The sequence below is a fragment of the Phocoena phocoena genome, chromosome 20 (genome assembly GCF_963924675.1).
Source record: "Phocoena phocoena chromosome 20, mPhoPho1.1, whole genome shotgun sequence".
In the NCBI taxonomy this organism is placed as follows: domain Eukaryota; kingdom Metazoa; phylum Chordata; class Mammalia; order Artiodactyla; family Phocoenidae; genus Phocoena; species Phocoena phocoena.
In genome coordinates, this window is record NC_089238.1 from 14,954,492 (window position 1) to 14,974,315 (window position 19,824).

Below are 19,824 nucleotides of genomic sequence, written 5' to 3' on the forward strand. Positions count from 1 at the left end.
CACGCGGGCCTCTCATTGCTGTGGCCTCTCCCGTTGCGGAGCACAGCCTCCGGACGCGCAGGCTCAGTGGCCATGGCTCACGGGCCTAGCCGCTCCGTGGCATGTGGGATCTTCCCGGACAGGGGCACGAATCCGTGTCCCTTGCCTCGGCAGGCGGATTCTCAACCACTGCACCACCAGGGAAGCCCTAAAGTGCTCTTTCTTTTACCAGGCCTAGTTTTAAGAATGTTACATGCATTAATTATTTTTCATAACAATCCCATCACGTGGGTACCATTTCGATCCTCATGTAACAGACACAGAAACACAGAGAGGTGAAACGACCTGTTCAACATCACAGAGCAATTCATGGAGGAGGCATAATGCAAACCTGCTTTCTTTGTTAATGAAACTTTTTATTTTGACATAATATCAAATGTACAGAAAAGTTGCAAGAATAGCACAAAGAATTCCTGTATACCCTTCACACAGATTCTGTAAATGCTGACATTTATTGCATTTACTTTACGATCCTATTTTTTTCTGAACACTTGGAATTTCATTCAGAAAAGTCAGTTACCCACGTAAGGCTCCTTTATCCCTAAATGCTTCAGTGTATACATCCTAAAAGCAAAGACATTCTCTCCCGTAATCTCCATAATTACAATGATCAAAATTATGAAATTTACATGGATGTAATACTTTTATTTTAATATTTACCTTATTCAAATTCACAATTGTTCCAATAAAGCCTTTACAGAAAAAAAAAATTTCTGTTCCAGGGTCATATATTACACTTGTAATGTCTCTTTAGTCTCCTTTAACCTGAAACAATTCCTCAAGCTTTGTCCTCCTTGACCTTGACATTTTTGAAGAGCAAAGGTCAGTTATTTTGTAGAGCATTGCTCAATTTGCATTTTTCTGTGATTTCCTTATGACTAAATTCTGGTTATGCCTTTTGGCAGGAATATCACTGGAGTTGCTCTGTTCTGGAAGTACAGGATGTCATTTTGTGCCACACTGGTTATGTTAACTTTGATAACTGGTCAAGATGCTGTCTGCCAGGTTTCTTCACTGTATTGTTACTACTTTTCCCTTTGTAATTAATATTTGTGGAGAGACTCTTTACAATGGCATCAAATTCTGTTTCTCATCAAATTTTCACCCATTGGTTTTGGCATACATTGATGATTCTTACCAGAATCAATGATTACTGTGATGGTTGATTGATGGTGATTTTCTAATTTCGCCATTCCTTCTACATTTGTAAGTTGGCATTCTACTATAAAGCATGTTTCATGGATTCTTCTTTTAGTCACTGTGTTAGTCAATGGTTTTACTCAATCTGCTACTATTATGACCTGTTTTGATGCTCAGATTGTCCAGATTTGGCCAGTGAGAACTCCTTGAGATACTGTGACTTTTTGACATACTTCAACCATTTTTTGAGCGCTTCCCTACTTTCTACCCCCTCAGAATATTCCAATCTCACCTTGTGTTTTCTCTGCTCAGTGTCTTATGCTATTTCTCCAAGGAGCCCTTGTTCCTGGGATCTGGGTGCTGGATATTCTCATTGCTACAGCGGTGTAATTGCTTCTATATCCTCTCTGCTAGGGGGACATACATACACACACCTTTATATGAATTTCTAATTTTTTTTTTTTAAAGCATGACTTTGTAGTGATACCTCCAATTGCAATCCAACACCACAGGGTTCATCCTAGCCTCCTGCTTTCCCTATTGCAACGCCCTTCTCCAGCAACAACAAACTTGGCTCCCATTATATTTACTTACTCCCAAGTACAGTTACTTTTTTGCTTGATTCTAGAATACATGAAATAGTTCCAGAATTACTAATCTATATCACCGTGTAAATCAATCCTACTAACAAGAGTTAATTACTTGTTCACGGGTTTTTTTTTTCTTCTTCTGTTTTTATCCTGAGGGAATATGGTCAAATTGTCTTCAAAAGTTGCTTGCCGGGCTTCCCTGGTGGCGCAGTGGTTGACAGTCCGCCTGCCGATGCAGGGGACACAGGTTCATGCCCCGGTCCGGGAAGATCCCACATGCTGCAGAGCGGCTAGGCCTGTGAGCCATGGCCGCTGAGCCTGCGCGTCCGGAGGCTGTGCTCCACGATGGGAGAGGCCACAACAGAAGCCCACGTACCGCAAAAAAAAAAAAAAAAAAAAAATGTTGCTTGCCTAAGTCTTTTTTCCCCCTTTAGTGTGAAGGCAACTTTATTGATTTTTTTTGCTTATATTTCAACTTAGGTTCTCTTCTCTGTTATTCACTTAAAAAAAAATTGAACTATAGTTAATTTACAATATTGTGTTAGTTTCAAGTGTACAGCAAAGGGATTCAGTTATACATATATATTCTTTTTCAGATTATTTTTTGTTAGAGGTTATTATAAGATATTGAGTATAGGGACTTCCCTGGTGGTGCAGTGGTTAAGAATCCGCCTGCCAATGCAGGGGACACTGGTTTGATCCCTGGTCTGGGAAGATTCCACATGCTGTGGAGTAACTAAGCCCGCGAGCCACAACTACTGAGCCTGCATGCCACAACTACTGAAGCCCACGTGCCTAGAGCCTGTACTCCGCAGCAAGAGAAGCCACCACAATGAGAAGCCCGCACACCACAACTAAGAGTAGACCCCACTCACTGCAACTAGAGAAAGCCTGCGTGCAGCAATGAAGGCCCAATGCAGTCAAAAATAAATAAATAAAATAAATTTATTTTTAAAAAAGATATTGAGTATAGTTCCCTGTGCTATACAGTAAATCCTTGTTGTTTATGTGTTTTATATATAGCTGTATGTTAATCCATACTCTTAATTTATCCCTCCCCACTTTCCCCTTTGGTTGTTATTGACTTTTAAAAATATTTATTTATTTATTGGCTGCGTCAGGTCTTAGTTGCAGCACGCTGGATCTTTTGCTTCAGCGCGTAGGCTGTTTGTTGCGGTGCGCGGTCTTCTCTCTAGTTGTGGCATGCGGGTTCAGCTGCCCCGCAGCATGTGGGATCTTAGTTCCCCAACCAGGGATCGAACCAGTGTCCTCTGCATTGCGAGACGGATTCTTAACCACTGGACCACCAGGGAAGTCCCTGTTACTGACTTTTAAAATTTGTAAAACATTAATATGGTCCCTAAAATAAAAAAACACAAAAAATAAAAAACAGAATGTGTCACGTCCCTGTCCCTTTATGTACTAAAATCCCCTATGTATTTGGGTCTACTTATGGAATTCTGTTCTATTCCACTAGTCTGTTCATGCATGAGTACCACATCGTTTCGATTATAGGGACTTTTTAGTATTTTTAATTATCTGGTTGGACTAGTACCACTTTGCAGCTTTTCTTTTTCAGTGTTAGCCTGGCTATACTTACATAAAACCTGTATTGCTACCACTGTAGATTCTGTATACACTTCAGGTGAAAAGATTAACTGAATTGTCCCCCTCCAGTAATTCTCCTTCCCAGTATCTTTCTCATCATGACCCTTATCAGTATGTGAAGTTTTCTTAGTTACGTACTCACTGGTTGTCTGCTTTCCAGATTTTCCTGGAGATTGGGGATCTTGTCTTTAATATCCACTAGCATATTGAAATAGCCAGAGCACACCATGGCACCCTCCAGGTATGCATTATGCACAAGCATTTGCACGCATTTTTTTTATTAGCTATTCTGGTGGGTGTACAGCCATATCACATTGTGGTTTTAATTTTTCCATTTTCTTGATAATTAACGAACATGAGCACGGTCTGATATCTTTATTGGCCATTTGGATATCCATTTTTTGGAAGTGTTTATTTTATTTTTGGCCATGCTGCACGGCCTGCAATGGAAGCACGGAGTCTTAACCACTGGACCGCCAGGGAAGTACCCCCATTTCTTATTTGGTTGTCTGTCACTTATTGATTTGTAGTGGTTCTTTATATATTCTTGGTCAATTTTATGTATTGTGAATATAGTCTCCCAGTCTGTGGCTTGCCTTTTCACTTTAATGGTGTCTTTTGATGAAAATAGATTTTTTAATTTAATATAGTAAAATTTACTTTTTTTTCTCTATATGGTTAGTGCTTTTTGTGTTCTGTTTAAGAAATCTTTGCTATCCCAAGGCTAGAAAGATATTCTATGTTTTCTTCTAAAGTTTTTATCGTATATTCTACAATTACATCATTAACACATCTGGAATGTGTTTGTGTGAAATGTAAGATAAGAGCCAAGGTTAATTTTTTATCAATATGGATATGCAATTGATCCAGTGCTACTTATTGAAAAGAACATCACTTCCTCTGCAACCACACTGCAGAGGAACCTTTGTCGTAAATCAGATGACCACATGTATGTAGGTCTGTTTCAGGGCTCTTTATTTTATTCTGTTGGTCTACTTGTTCGTTTTGCATCAGTATCATGTTGCCTTAATGACCAAAGTACACCTTATCACATTAACAAATTCAAGAAGGAAAATATATCAGTGTGCCAAAAAGGCATCTGACAATATTCAGCAGGCATTTTTAATTTAAAAAAAAGTTAAATAGGGACTGAAGGAAACAAGTGAACCACACAAGGTCTGTTTACCTCAAACACAGAGCAAACATTACACTAAGTGATTTCCATTATGTTGGGAAAAACAACTAGATGCCCTCTATCACCACTAATCCTAAATCTTGTTCTGGAAATTATTTCTGTTAGAGGAAGAATAATAAAATAATCACTATAAATATTCAGGAAAAAATCATATCTATTTGTAGTTGACATAACTCATTGCCTAAAAAATCAAGTCTAGTAAAAAATGAATTTTAAAGGTTATTGGGTAATGAAAGCAATGATTGTATCCATATTTAAAATTTTAATATGACAATATCACAATAAAAACAAATAAGCCACAGTCTGGGAGAAGGTGAGTCCATCATAATACTAGGTAAAGGATTACTATCTAGAATGTTATTTTTAAGAATCCCACTATTTTTATATGAATGTTTTTTAAAAAATGGAACATGGGCAATACATATGAATTGGTAAGCTATAGTATTTAGCAATAAACATATGTGAAAAGATGCTCAACTCATTATTTACCAGGAAAATATTAAAGCACATACCAGAAGTGGGGATATGAGGAAATAATATTTCACTGGTTGAAGGGGTTGTAAATTGGTACCATAAGGATGTTCTCCTCTTCTACAGCAATATCTAGCAAGGTTGAACATGAACATAACCTCTGACTTACCAATCTCACCTTTTGATAAATACCTCAGAGAAACCCTTGTTATGTATAGCAAGAAACTCAGATATTCAACAAGATATTTTTCAGTGAGAAATTATATATAACCTAAATATTGACCAATAAAAGGCCTCAATACATATGGTGTATTTAGATAAAGAAAAGGACTAGGGGTTTTCTATTCTACTGAAAAGAACCATGTTAAATCCAAAAAAAAGCAAGCAGCTGGTTGGACAGCATGCTGAGTTGCTTGCCTTGCTAGATAACCACACACCTGCCACAATGCTGACATTTCCATCCTTGAAGCCTCTCCTTTTGGTTAGGGCAACAGCTGCCAAAATGGAATTACATCTACAATAGGTATTGGGAATGGGAGCTCTATAGCAAAGTATGAGATACATTGAGTTAGATAAAATGAAACATTTTTGATAGTCTTTTGATAGGCACTTAATGTGAATTTTTTCTCCCAAGAAATATAGAGCTTGCATGCTTGTTTGACCACAAAATCATTTTCTTCAAGAACCATTAAGTACTGGTGTTTTCTGGAACATACTTTAAGAAATTTTGAGTTAATGTACTGTCCCCAAAAGACTTCAGTTAACAAGAAAATGTTACCAGGGTGAAGAAACACATAATAGCACTTAAAATTCTCATTGTGTATGTTACATTTTTGTGTAAACACTGTGTAATGTCCACAAATTAAAAGCAATTTGAAATCATGAGTGGAAGAGATTTATTATTCTAGATGGTGACTGATTATTCAATGACATCTGCCCAATCTGCCCACTCTGAGCAAAATGGACTTAGAGGTACAAGTCAGTGTATGACAGTGACATTCATTTGGTTGAAAATAAAGTGCTGTGGCAATACTTGTTTTTCTTTTGTAGAAGGTAATAACTTTTAAGTATTGAATGCCTATTTTTCAAATAATCTTTCATTCCTTTTATAAAATTGATGAAGCTAAAATAAACGAGAAAAAGAAGAGAAACAAATGAAAGAAATTATTGGGGCAGGATCACATCATTTTTCCCAACACTGTTACACCGCTCAAGTTACAAAACCTAAATGCCTAACTAAATCACAAAAGGTCAGGCCCTCGGTATTCCTGGTAAATCATTTTATGTTTTATAACTGTTTTATCAGACTACTGAGTTCAATTTACTGAACTTTACTTGGAATGCCTGCATGTATCTTAAATGATACTGGTCTAGATTTTGCTTTTTAGGGATTACCCTCGTCTAAAATTTTATTATTGGGATATCTGCCTCATAGAATGATCCTGCAAAATTTTGTTAGAAGTTATCTATTCTTTAAAATTTTATTGCCTGAAAAACTATCGATTCTAGTTTTTAAAAAACAAGAACATAACTCCATTTAAATTTCCTTTGTTTACAGATCTCATACATTATAAAACTATAAATTATAAAATCTATAAATTGTTTCAAATATAAAATAAAATATAAAATCTATAGATTGTTCAGGCTTTCTATAGTCTCTTGAGTCAACTTTGATCATTTTGGTTTCTCTAGATAGCTCATTCTCTCTATATTTTTTTTAATATTTTTATACATACTGAAATATATGTATATAGTAACACATAAATTTAAAAACTTTTAAATCTCTTTGATATATGTACCTATTTCACCATTCCCATACATAAAGCTGTAATTGAATCAACTTTTGTCCTTCAATAATAACTGCTGATTCTATATTAATGGTCTTTTCAAAGAGAATATTCTTGGATAAAATCTACTACTTTATTAACTATCTTTTACTTTTTAAAAAAAAATTTATTTTTAAATTTATTTTTGGCTGCATTGGGTCTTCGTTGCTGCATGGGGGCTTTCTCTAGTTGCAGTGAGCAGGGGCCACTCTTCGTTGCAGTGCGTGGGCTTCTCATTGTAGTGGCTTCTCTTGTTGCGGAGCACAGGCTCTGTGTATGCAGGCTTCAGCAGTTGCGGCTTGCGGGCTCTAGAGTGCAGGCTCAGTAGTTGTGGCTAAGTAGTTGGGCTTAGTTGCTCTGCAGCATGTGGGATCTTCTCAGACCAGGGCTCGAAGCCGTGTCTCCTGCACTGGCAGGTGGATTCTTAACCACTGTACCACCAGGGAAGTCCTTCTTCTACTTTTTTAAAATTGTACTTTTACTTTTATTGTATGAATTACTTCCTGCTATTTACCTTAATTAAAAAAAAAAAAATGGGGCTTCGCTGGTGGCGCAGAGGTTAAGAATCCGCCTGGCAATGCAGGAAACAGGGGTTTGAGCCCTGGTCCGGGAAGATCCCACATGCCAGGGAGCAACGAAGCCCGTGCGCCACAACTACTGAGCCTGCACTCTAGAACCATCGAGCCACAACTATTGAAGCCCACACGCCTAGAGCCCATGCTCCACAACAAGAGAAGCCACCGCAATAAGAGACCCGCACACCACAACAGAGTGGGCCTCACTCGCCGCAACTAGAAAAAGCCTGCGCACAGCAACAAGACCAAACGCAGCCGAAAATAAATTAAATAAATGTTTTCTGGGAATTCCCTGGCAGTCCAGTGGTTAGGACTCCATGCTTTCACTGCTGAGAGCCCGTGTAAAAAACATGTTTTCTGGCTTATGTTAATGCTTTTTTCCCCCAACACTTTTGTCAACTGCCTGCTATGTGACAGGCACGGTATGTGTGGTAACAGAGTCGTGAACTAACTGCTCAATCCAGGTTTTCTAAATGCATTAAGTTTGTTAATTTCCTACAATGTAGAGCTTTGGTGGCTTCCCACAAATTTTTAAAAAATTTATTTATTTAATTATTTTTGGCTGCATTGGGTCTTTGTTGCTATGCACGGGCTTTCTCTAGTTGTGGTGAGCGGGGGCTTCTCATTGTGGTGGTTTCTCTTGTTGCAGAGCACAGGGTCTAGGCGCCCAGGCTTCAGGAGTTGTGGCTCATGGGCTCTAGAGCACAGGCTCAGTAGTTGTGGTGCATGGGCTTAGTTGCTCCACGGCATGTGGGATCTTCCTGGACCAGGGCTTGAACCCGAGTCCCCTGCATTGGCAGGTGGATTCTTAACCACTGCGCCATCAGGGAAGCCCTTCCCACAAATTTTTATCTGTAGGGATCAAATTATCATTTATCACTAAGTAGTCTAAAATTTCAGATTTTCCACTTAGACAAAAACTTTATTATGGAAGTTTTCAAATATATGCAAAGTAGTAAGAATAGCACAGTGAACCCTATGTACCCATTACCCGGCTTCAGCGATTTACAGCATTTTTCTGATCTTGTTTCATCTATCCTTCCCATTTTTTCTTTAGTATTATAAAGCAAATCATACATATAATTTCATCCTTGAATACTTCAGTATGGCTCTCTAATGCATAAGGATTTATACACACATACACACACCCACTCCCATGCCATCATCATGCCTAGCAAATGAATAATAATTATTTAATATAATTTAATACCCACTCCAGGTTTACTTTTTCACAATAATGTAAAAAGTTGTCTTTTTTTTATTTGTCCAAATCAGGATTGTATTGCCTGTATTTTCTTATTTTCTGTATTCTTGATGCTCTGGCATTTGGGGACTTGATCTTGGAGAGACTACCGCTTCTAGGGCTAGCAAATTCCTTGACAAATGACCCTCTTGGCAAGCATGCCATTGATATACAAGCCAACCAATCCAAAGTCCACACCCCTTTATCAAACATCTCCTTTATCAAACTCTCATACACCAAGCCATTATTTCTCCTGCCCTAAATCACCCCAGGGCCAGGTACTGGACAACTGAGGACCACCACTGGAGCTCAGAGCCCACAAAATTATTCAATCTACCCAGTCTTAAACTTGCTCAGTGTACCTACCTGGCATCACGTCACCCATTCTTTCCTGGGAAAACTCCAGTAAAGGTTCTGAGTCATGTTCTGCCCTCTTCCGCCTTCTGCCTCCTAACAGGACTAGGTGCTCCTTCCATGTTCTCCTACATATACTCAGTTCCTCCTGTTTGCAGAAATCTCCGCGTATAAGTGTCTTCCTTCATGATAATCATTTCCATGTCTTCGTGACTTACCATACCTGATTAAAGCAAATCCTGGGTACATTTTAACACAAGCATCTCAATACATTCCATACACTGTATTTAATTAATATGTCTCAAGTCTCTTTTAATTTGTAAAATTCTGTTTTTATTAACTTAACATATATTGGTTAAGAAACTAGGCCTTAAAAAAAAAAAAAGAAACTAAGCGTTCTATTTTGTGGAATTTCCCACATTCTGGATTTGGCTGTTTGCTTCTTTGTGTCATGAATTTGTTCATTTATTTCCCAAGTTTCCTGTAAACTGGTATGTTTAGAGACTAAATTACACTTTTTTTTTTTTTTTTTTTGCTGTACGTGGGCCTCTCACTGTTGTGGCCTCTCCCGTTGCGGAGCACAGGCTCCAGACGCGCAGGCTCAGCCGCTTTGAGGCATGTGGGATCTTCCCGGACCGGGGCACGAACCCGTGTCCCCTGCATCGGCAGGCAGACTCTCAACCACTGTGCCACCAGGGAAGCCCCACACTTTTTTTTTTTTTTTGTGGTACGCGGACCTCTCACTGTTGTGGCCTTTCCCGTTGTGGAGCACAGGCTCCGGACGCACAGGCTCAGCAGCCATGGCTCACGGGCCCAGCGGTCCACAGCATGTGGGATCCTCCCAGACCGGGGCACGAACCTGTGCCCCCTGCATTGGCAGGCGGACTCTGAACCACTGCTCCACCAGGGAAGCTCTAAATTACACTTCTGAATCAATATTTTGGACAAGAATACTCCACAGGTAGTACACATCCATTGCATTACATCAAGAAGCACACAGCCTTGCTGATTTAATTTAGAGATGTTACTATAGGTTAGCGGGTTGTCATTCTGCCCTGTCCTTTAAAACCTTCGAATAATCTCTCACCTAATGGTTTTCACATCCACTGATACCATCAAGATCCATTATTTCATAAAAAAAAGTGTCATTTTTTGGATTCTATCATTCCTTTGACCTTTATTAGCTAGAATTCTCTAATAATAAAGAACTTTCCTTCACCAACTTTTGGTTGTCTTGAAATATAGTTCATAGAGGAAAGGCAGGATAAATGCTCCATTTTCCCCCTTTATTTATTAATAAATGCCCTAATGTGCTCTGTAGCTGACCAATGCATCTTGTTAGAAAAAAAAGAAGCTATCACAGGCTACAGTAATCATGATAAAAGGACACAGGATCCAAACTGAGGGGATTCCCACTGGCCAAATATAGGACAATTTGAGCATTTTTTTTAAAAGTCTACAATGGATTTTTAAAAATTGATTCTGGACTTATAATATAGGTGATTTTTAATTTCCAAATAGTTTCTTTTTATCTTATTCTTTGTTAATTTTATTTACTTAACTGAAGTATAGTTGATTTACAGTATTGTGTTAGTTTTAGGTGTACAGCACAGTGATTTGGTTACATATACACATGTATATGTATATACAAACATATGGCGTATATATATATATTCATACATACAGTGAATATATATACATATATTCTTTTAAAAAATTATTTTCCATTATAGGTTATTACAAGATATTGAATATAGTGCCCAATGCTATACAGTAAATCCTTATTGTTTATCTATGTTATATATGGTAGTATGTTATCTGTTAATTTCATACTCCTAATTTAATTTATCCCCCCCACTTCCCCTTTGATAACCATGTTTGTTTTCTATGTTTGTGAGCCTGTTTTTGTTTTGTATATAAGTTCATTGGTACTATTTTTAGTTTCCACATACAAGTGATACAATATTTGTCTTACTCTGTCTGACTTACTTCACTTAGTATGACAATCTCTAGGTCCATCCATCCTCTGTTAATTTTAAATCAAATTTATACAGAGGCCAGAGAGTATAGATTGTAGAATATATTCTTTTTTATGAAAAAATTGAAAAAGGATTTCTCACTTTCACTATTTTAACAAGAGTAAGTTATCTGACATTCAATAATGGATGAGTGTTGGTGGAAGGCATTTCCATATTCAATGTGCCCATAGTCACTCATATGGATTTTCAAGAGAGCAATATTAATGATGATAATAGTAAAACAATAGTTAGTAGCTTAAAATAACAACCATTTAATTGTATCTCATGATTTTGTGGGTCAAGAATTTGGGCAGGGGCTCAGTTGGTGGATTTTTCTGTTCTATATGGCATCAACTGAGGTTATTCACTGGCATTGAGTTGATGGCTGGTTTGGAGGATCCAAAACTATTTCACTCAGATGTCTGGTGTTTTCATGGGCAATCTGGAAGACTGGGCACAGCAGAGCGCCTCTCCTTCTCTAGGTAGTCTCAGGGCCTTTCCATGTGGTCTCTTCAGCAGGGTAGCCAGACTTTTTAACATAACAGTTCAGGTCTGAACTTGAGAGAGTATTCCAAGAGATGAGGCAAAATCTACCAGTAAAGTCTGGGTCCAGAAACTAGCACAGCAGTACTTCGGCTATTCTACTGATCAAGGTAGTGACAGTCTGCCCAGATTCAAAGGGAAAAGGATGTGGATTCCACATCTTGATGGGTGGAGTACCAAAGAATCTGCAGTAATCTTTATTCTGCCACAGTATTATAATTTTATAAATCAAGAACTTATAGCATCAAGCAGTTAAACATCCTGTTCAATATAACACAGGTAGGAAAGTGATGGGCTAGAAATGATGATAAGTGTCTTTCCCACATTTGTTATATTAATAGGATTAGTTTCTAGAATGAATGTGAAGATTCTCAGGTCTGAGTGATGGTGGAATATATTAAATTAACACATTCTTTATAATGATAGAAACCCCGTTATGCTAAGTCAGGTGCATGGAGGAAGCAAAAGGAACTAATTACTACATTCATAGACTAAAAAGTCTTTCTTATATTTTTAAATTATGAATTTTCAGATGATGGGTAAGGTGTGAATGTTGTCTAAAGGCCTTCTTACATTCCTTACATTCATAGGGTTTCTCACCAGAATGAATTCTCAGATGCTGAATAAGAGATGAATTAAGCCTAAAGGCCTTCCTACATTCCTTACATTCAAAGGGTTTTTCACCAGTATGAATGCTCTGATGTAGAGTAAGTTTTTGGCGCAATCTAAAGGCCTTCCCGCATTCCTTACATTTATACGGTTTCTCACCAATATGAATACTCTGATGTTGTGTAAGTTGTGAGAGTAGTCTAAAGGCCTTACCGCATTCCTTACAGTCATAGGGTTTAACACCAATATGAATACTCTGGTGTGAAATAAGTTGTGAGTAACGACTAAAGGCCTTCCAGCATTCCTTACATTCATAAGGTTTCTCACCAGTATGAATTCTGTGATGTAGAATAAGATGATAACCACGACTAAAAGTCTTTCCACATTCCTTACATTCATAGGGTTTCTCACCAGTATGAATTCTCTGGTGGAGTGTCAGTTGCTGTCGTACTCTAAAGGCCTTCCCACATTCTTTACATTCATAGGGTTTCTCACCAGTATGAAGTTTGTGATGTACCCTAAGGCCAGAGCCACACAAAAAGGCCTTCCCACATTCTTTACATTCATAGAGTTTGTCAGCAATATTAAGCTTCTGATGTCGAGTAAGGTGTGCATACTGTCTAAAGGCCTTCCCACATTCTGTACATACATAGGGTTTCTCACCAGTATGAATCCTCTGATGTAGAGTAAGTTGTCCACGAACTCTGAAGGCTTTCCCACATTCTTTACATTCATAGGGTTTCTCACCAATATGAATTTTTTGATGTACTCTAAGGTCTGGGCCACATATGAAAGATTCTCCACATTCCTTACATTCATAGAGTTTTTCACCGGAATGAAGTCTCTGATGTCGAGTAAGATGTGCCGTCTGTCTAAAGGCCATCCCACACTCCTTACATTCATAAGGTTTCTCACCAGTATGAATTCTGTGATGAAAGGTAAGTTGTTGGCGTACTCTAAAGGCCTTCCCACATTCCTTACATTCATAGGGTTTCTCGACAAAATGAATTCTCTGATGTGAAGAAAAAGATGAGTGTTTTTGGTAAGAGGACACTTTTTGAGATGTAATTTTCACTTGATTGAAATATTCCTCTTGTCCTTCAAATTTTCTTTTGGACTCCCAATCATTTTTTAAAATGAGTCTGTTAAGGCCATGGTTTTTAATTCTCTCCATTACCTTCCACTGGGATAAGTTTATTTCATGAATGTCATTTTCTGAAGATAATTTCTTGGTCTCATAGTTGGTCTCCAAATCTGAAAGAAAACAAGAGAGCAAACATGTAGTTCTCTTTTTCTAAAAGAAGTAAAATTTCTACAGCAGAAGTAAAAGACAACCAAAGTACTACCCAATGAAATTCTAAAAATAGTTACATAATTAAAAAAAGCAAAAGGCAACCCAGGAAAATGAGAGTTCATGCAGGAAAATGAGATTAGTGACTAAGTAAATATTTTAAGTCAGTGGTTCTCAAACTGAAACGTGAATCAGAATCACAAGGGAGCTTGTTACAAATACTATGATTTAGATACCACCTAAACCACTTGGATCAGATTCTACAGTCCTGGGCAGTCCTATATTTAATATTCTCCATACGATGATTTTGATGGAAATGAAAGGTTGGGAATTCATGCTTAAATTCTTTCAACAATTTCTCTTTATTCTTAGAATAAAATCAAACTTGTTAAAAGGCCTCTGCTTACCTATAACGCATCATCTCAAACCACTGTTCTCTTTACTGCTACTTGGAGAGGCCTCTTTTCAGATCTTAGAACATGTTCCCACTTACTTCCATTGGACTTTTCAGTCTGCTCTATTTCCCCACAAATCTTCTGTTTGGGCTCTTTGCATGGCTGGCTCCTTCTCACTCTGAGGTCTTAGATTAAGTTACTTACTCTACAGCTGAATCTACTGACAGTACTTAAAGCTATGTGTTTACTATACAGTTGACCCTTGAATAACACGGGTTTGAACTGTGCAGATCCACTATACATGGACTTTTTTCAATAAATATACAAACGTATATGTGTAGAACATTGTGTGCAAGACTTGTATTGAAGTGGATAACCTATCCTTACATAGGCAGAAGATGAGTGATATTTAGTATAAAATTAATAACGTGTTAGCTTTCTTACTGTTTTACAACTTGCTTTCAAAGAATTACATTACTATATAGTGTGCTTCTTACATAGGCAGAAGATGAGTGATATTTAGTATAAAATTAATAACGTGTTAGCTTTCTTACTGTTTTACAACTTTGCTTTCAAAGAATTACATTACTATATAGTGTGCTTCTGTCTCTTGTGACTGGATAAACTGCATATCAGCCTATCATCACAGGTAAATGGTTTTTAAAAACATGTAACAATGTTTCCAATACTGTTTTATATATGTGACTGTAATATTGTATACCATAAAAGTTTTATGCTGATTCACTCATTACTGTATAGGCTAGGCTACCGTGAAGCATTCATATCGATTACACTAGGTTACCGTAAAGCAATCATATTGCTGCTTCTTCATTACCAATGCATAAGTCATTATATCTGTAAATAAATATAAAATTTTTTCACATTATCTTTTCATTTCTGATGTCCAGTGTTAGTAATACATATAATATGTAATGTGTTTATCATATAGGACAATACTGATGTAGGTACTGACAGAAAATTTATCTTATAAACAGACAACATAAACTTATGGTATCAATAAATACAGTACAGTACTGTAAATGTATTTTCTCTTCCCTGTGATTTTCTTAATAACATTTTCTTTTCTCTAGCTAACTTTATTATAAGAATACAGTATATAATATATATAACATATGTGTTAATCGACTATTTATGTTATTGGTAAGGCTTCCGGGTCAACAATAGGCTAATAAGTAGCTAAGTGTTGGGGGAGTCAAAAGTTATATGTGGGGACTTCCTTGGTGGTCCAGTGGTAAAGAATCTGCCTTTCAACGCAGGGGACACAGGTTCAATCCCTGGTCAGGGAACTAAGGTCCCACATGCCACGTGGCAACTAAGCCCATGTGCCACAACAACTGAGCTCATACACCTCAAAAAGAGAGCCTGCATGCCACAAACTACAGAGCCCACGTGCTCTGGAGCCCGCGCGTCACAACTAGAGAGAGAAAACCCCCATGCCACAGCTAGAGAGAAGCCCGCATGCCACAAAGAAGACCCAATGGAGCCAACAAAATAGAAATAAAATAAATAAATAAAATAAATAAATATATTTTTAAAAGTTATATGTGGATTTTTGCATATGCTGGGGGGGCAACACCCTAAACCCTGTGTTGTTCAAGGGTTAACTGTATATCTGCATAGTTATTATACATATATTACATACAACATAGAGCTATGTTGAAATTATCTATTTATTAATTTTTCCAATTGTTATTCTGCTTATTTTCTTACCCCTAAACCTCATTAAGGGCAGAAACAATCCCTGCTTTACTCTCTATTCAATAATAAATCCAGAGCACAAAATAGATTTCACTCATTTAATTCCTATACTTATATATTTATTCTGAATATATTTCTCGGCCTCTAACCTCTCACATCTTACTACAATGATTAAATATCTCCTTTATTCATTTAAGCTAGCCCAGCTGACTATATAAATGAAAAATGGTGGTTGTATTTTCCTGTACATCCTTCCATTGTTTATACCCTTATTTATGCAGTATTCTCTACATTGCCATTCCCTCCTTCACATAGCTATGGGTTGCTCTTTGTCTCCACATCACAACAAAGACACTGAGAAACTTACGTACTTCAGCTCCCTTTAAGCTTATTCTACTACTCATCCATTTTGCAAATGCTCAGTGGGTTTTGTTCCTTCATCCCCTTTTTCTGGTCTCCTCCCTTCTGTCCCCTCAGAGGCAAGACCATTCCTTATTTCCTAGAAATGTGACTTTCAGACAGGAAAACATGTTTATACCTTATTGAAGTTTATGAAATCTTTAGCAAAAAAAAAAAAAGACGTAATTTGTAAGTAACTCACTAATAGGGTCAAAGGGTTTTGCAGTAACTTGAGTGTGAAGAACTTGCTAACAAAGGTCATGATAGATGTAAACCAGAGGATGGTAAGCCAGGAGGAGAAACAGCCAGAGGGGAATTTAAGTGCTGAATGAGCTGTGTATGAGAGAGAAAAATGATGATGTTTTCAAGTATTATAATATAGTCTGTATAAGAAAACTGAAATCATATAGGTTCTACTAAAACTGGAAATTAATAATAACAACAAAAAAGTAAATCTACTTGGAATTTTAGAAGTCTATGTTAAATAACTCTTAGATCAATAGAGAAATAAGATCCCAAATGGTATTTGTTTAAAAAAAACAATAGTAACAATAAAAAAAACTACATTAAATTACCTGTAAAACTATAACCACAGTGCGTAGAAGAGAATTCAAAAACTTAAATACATAGGACTTCCCTGGTGGCGCAGTGGTTAAGAATCCACGTGCCAATGCAGGGGACACGAGATCGATCCCTGGTCCGGGAAGATCCCACATGCCGCGGAGCAAATAAGCCCATGCGCCACAACTACTGAGCCTGCACTCTGGAGCCTGAGAGCCACAACTACTGAAGCCTGCATGCCTAGAGCCCGTGCTCTTTAACAAGAGAAGCCACTGCAATGAGAAGCCTGTGCACCGCAATTAAGAGTAGCCCCCTCTCACCGCAACTAGAGAAAGCCTGTGCACAGCAATGAAGATCCAATGCAGTCAAAAATAAATAAATAAATAAATTTATTTTAAAAAATATCTTAATACATACAGCAAAAAAATGAAAAAAAAATTAACTAAAAATCCCACTCAAAAATATTAGAAAAGCAAGCTGAAGCAAAGCAGAAAAAAGAAATTAACTATATAAAAGCAGAATTAAAATAGTTAGAAAACAGAAAAAAAGAACTAACACACAAAGTAAAACCAGATTCTTTTTTTATAAATGAATCAGCAAAACAGATAACCATTAGTTAGTATAATAAAAATAGCAATAAATAAATAAATAAATAAAAATAGCAAGAACGCACAGACGTGGAAATTTAAAAATGGCAAAGTGAAAATAATCATGATTAAATACAGAACATAGTTGGAAGAAAGATTACTTTGCCAGTAAGTTTTAAAACACAGCTAAAATGAATAATTTTATAAGAAAATATAATTTACCAAAACTGACCACAAAAGAGATACAATGTTTCAACAGATTAATTTCCATAAAGCAAACAGAGATTGTAGTCAGACTTACCATCTCCTTCTTCAAGGAAAAAGCTTAAAAATGTTATTAAAGCTTTAAAGAACAGGCCATACAAATTCTGTTTAGACTGAGAACTAGGAAAAAGGAGGACTTCCAAACTATTTTCATGATGTAATAATATCATACTAAATCCTGTTCATAAAAAGAAAACTACACACCAGTTTTCTGAAAACTGATGTAAAAATTCTAAGCATCTAATAAAACAGTGTGTCAAAAGACCCAGTGTTGTTTATTCAAAGAATGTTAAAGAGGTCCAGTATGGGGAAATCTATTAAGATAATTCAACTCATTTAATACAGCTGAGGAAAGGGAAAAATAAAAATCACATGATCGGGGACTTCCCTGGTGGTCCAGTGGCTAAGACTCTGTGCTTCTTATGCAGGGGGTCCAGATTCTATCCCTGGTCAAGGAACTAGATCCCACATGCCGCAACTAAAGATCCTGCACATGTCAACGAAGATCCTGCATGCTGCAACTAAGACCTGGTACAGCCAAATAAATATATTTTTAAAAATATTTATTTGGCTGTGCTGGGTCTTAGTTGTGGCTCACTGGCTCCTTACTTGAGGCATGTGAACTCTTAGTTGTGGCATGAATGCGGGATCTAGTTCCCAAACCAGGAATCGAACCTGGGACCCCTGCATTGGGAGCTTGGAGTCTTAACCACTGCACCACCAGGGAAGTCCCAATATTCTTTTTTATTTCACATGATCAACTCCATAGATGCTGAAAAGGCAACTAAAAAAGGGAAACATACCTGATTTTTCAAAACAGCTCAATAAAGGAGGAATAATTACCTCCCTAAAATGATAAAATATATAATACCTTAACAAAAAGACAGCTTTGGAGTTATTAGTCAAGACACTTAAATATCAGAAAAAAATGAGCGGTAGTCTTAAGAATTTAAAAGAAGAGATAAAACTGTATTTTCAGATGATAATTCATAATTGGAAAACTTAAGAGGTTTAAATAATATAAATAACAGAATTTAATAAGGTAGGAGGATATAAAAACAAAAACTAATAGCCTTTATACATACATTTAATAATAAAATATGATGGAGAAAAAAAAGATTCCAGTCACAACAGTTTCAAGAGCAAACTTAAAATATATATATAACCTTTATGAAGAAAACACTGAAACACTCATGAAGCATCTGGCATTAGATTTTCTAAAGATATCACACATGAAATCACAAGAGGGAGATTACTCTGCACAAGGGGACAGCAGTCTATCAAGGGTATTCATACTGAGAAGCTGAGCAGGTATGGAGACAATGGCAAACAACAGGGCAAATTCTGTATTCAAAGTAGCCAGGTATATCGAATCCTGCAGATTATCACCCCTGGGCCAGATAGCAACTTCTGCTGTCTGCCTGCAGAGTAGGCAACAGATATGCGGGCTAGGGCATGAGAGACAGGCCAGTGGCTGGTCACGTCCAGGGGATATGGCCCCCTCCACAGGCCCAGTTGACAAAGCACTCCTATCTCACAAGAGTTAACTGTGTTTGTTCCAAACAAGTTTAGGCCAGTTTCACATTTTCCTGAAAGTACCCAATTTAATTAAACAATATGTAAACTTATAAGTAACTATGAGAAGAGATTGGTTCTATGAAAATGAAATTGAATACTTTAGAAAAACTGGTTGTAAATACATTGTTAAAAATCATGGCTAACAGGGACATCCCTGGCGGTCCACTGGTTAAGACTCCGTGCTCACAATGCAGGGAGTACAGATTTAATTCCTGGTCGGGGAACAAAGATCCTGCATGCCACATAGCACAGCCAGAAAAACAAAAAACAAAACATGGCTAACAAAAGCTAAGTGTGGAAAAAAAAAAACAAAAAAAAAAACTAAGTGTGGGAGGGACAACAGTAAAAGATGGGGAAAACATAATAATCAAGAAGTGTTCTGTACTTGTTGCAAATTTGGTTCTTGTTCTACCTAAAAAATTTTTAACTAGAAATAGTAATAGACTATAAATTGTATGTGTGGTTTAGATGAAAAATTAAATAAGAGACACAATGGAAAGAAAGCCTTAGACACGTCAAAAGTATTGACAAAGAGCTACATTTTAATGTTGAGAGTAAAAATATTACTTCTATGGTATGTACATAAAATATCTAACCCTTTTTTATGAATAAACAAACCAAATACCAGTCCCAATTCTGTTAGACCAAAGAATTTCTATTCTATTACACAATGCTGATGAGAATATAGAAAAATATAAGCCCTTTCTTTGATCAGTTAAAAATATATGAATATAAAAAATCACAAATGTGATTCCCCCGTTTCAGAGAACCAGCTTCAATTAAATGGAAAATGTCACATAAATTACCTGAACTTAGTAC

At 37.0% G+C, this 19,824-nt stretch overlaps 1 protein-coding gene across 1 annotated transcript in view; it reads right to left on the reverse strand.

The window, feature by feature from the left end:
* Nucleotides 1-19,824, reverse strand: part of ZNF850 (zinc finger protein 850) — a 127,203-nt gene that overhangs the window by 42,465 nt on the left and 64,914 nt on the right. The window contains 1 exon segment of the mRNA XM_065899371.1: nucleotides 12,137-13,253. Coding sequence (XP_065755443.1) covers nucleotides 12,137-13,253 — 1,117 coding nt within the window.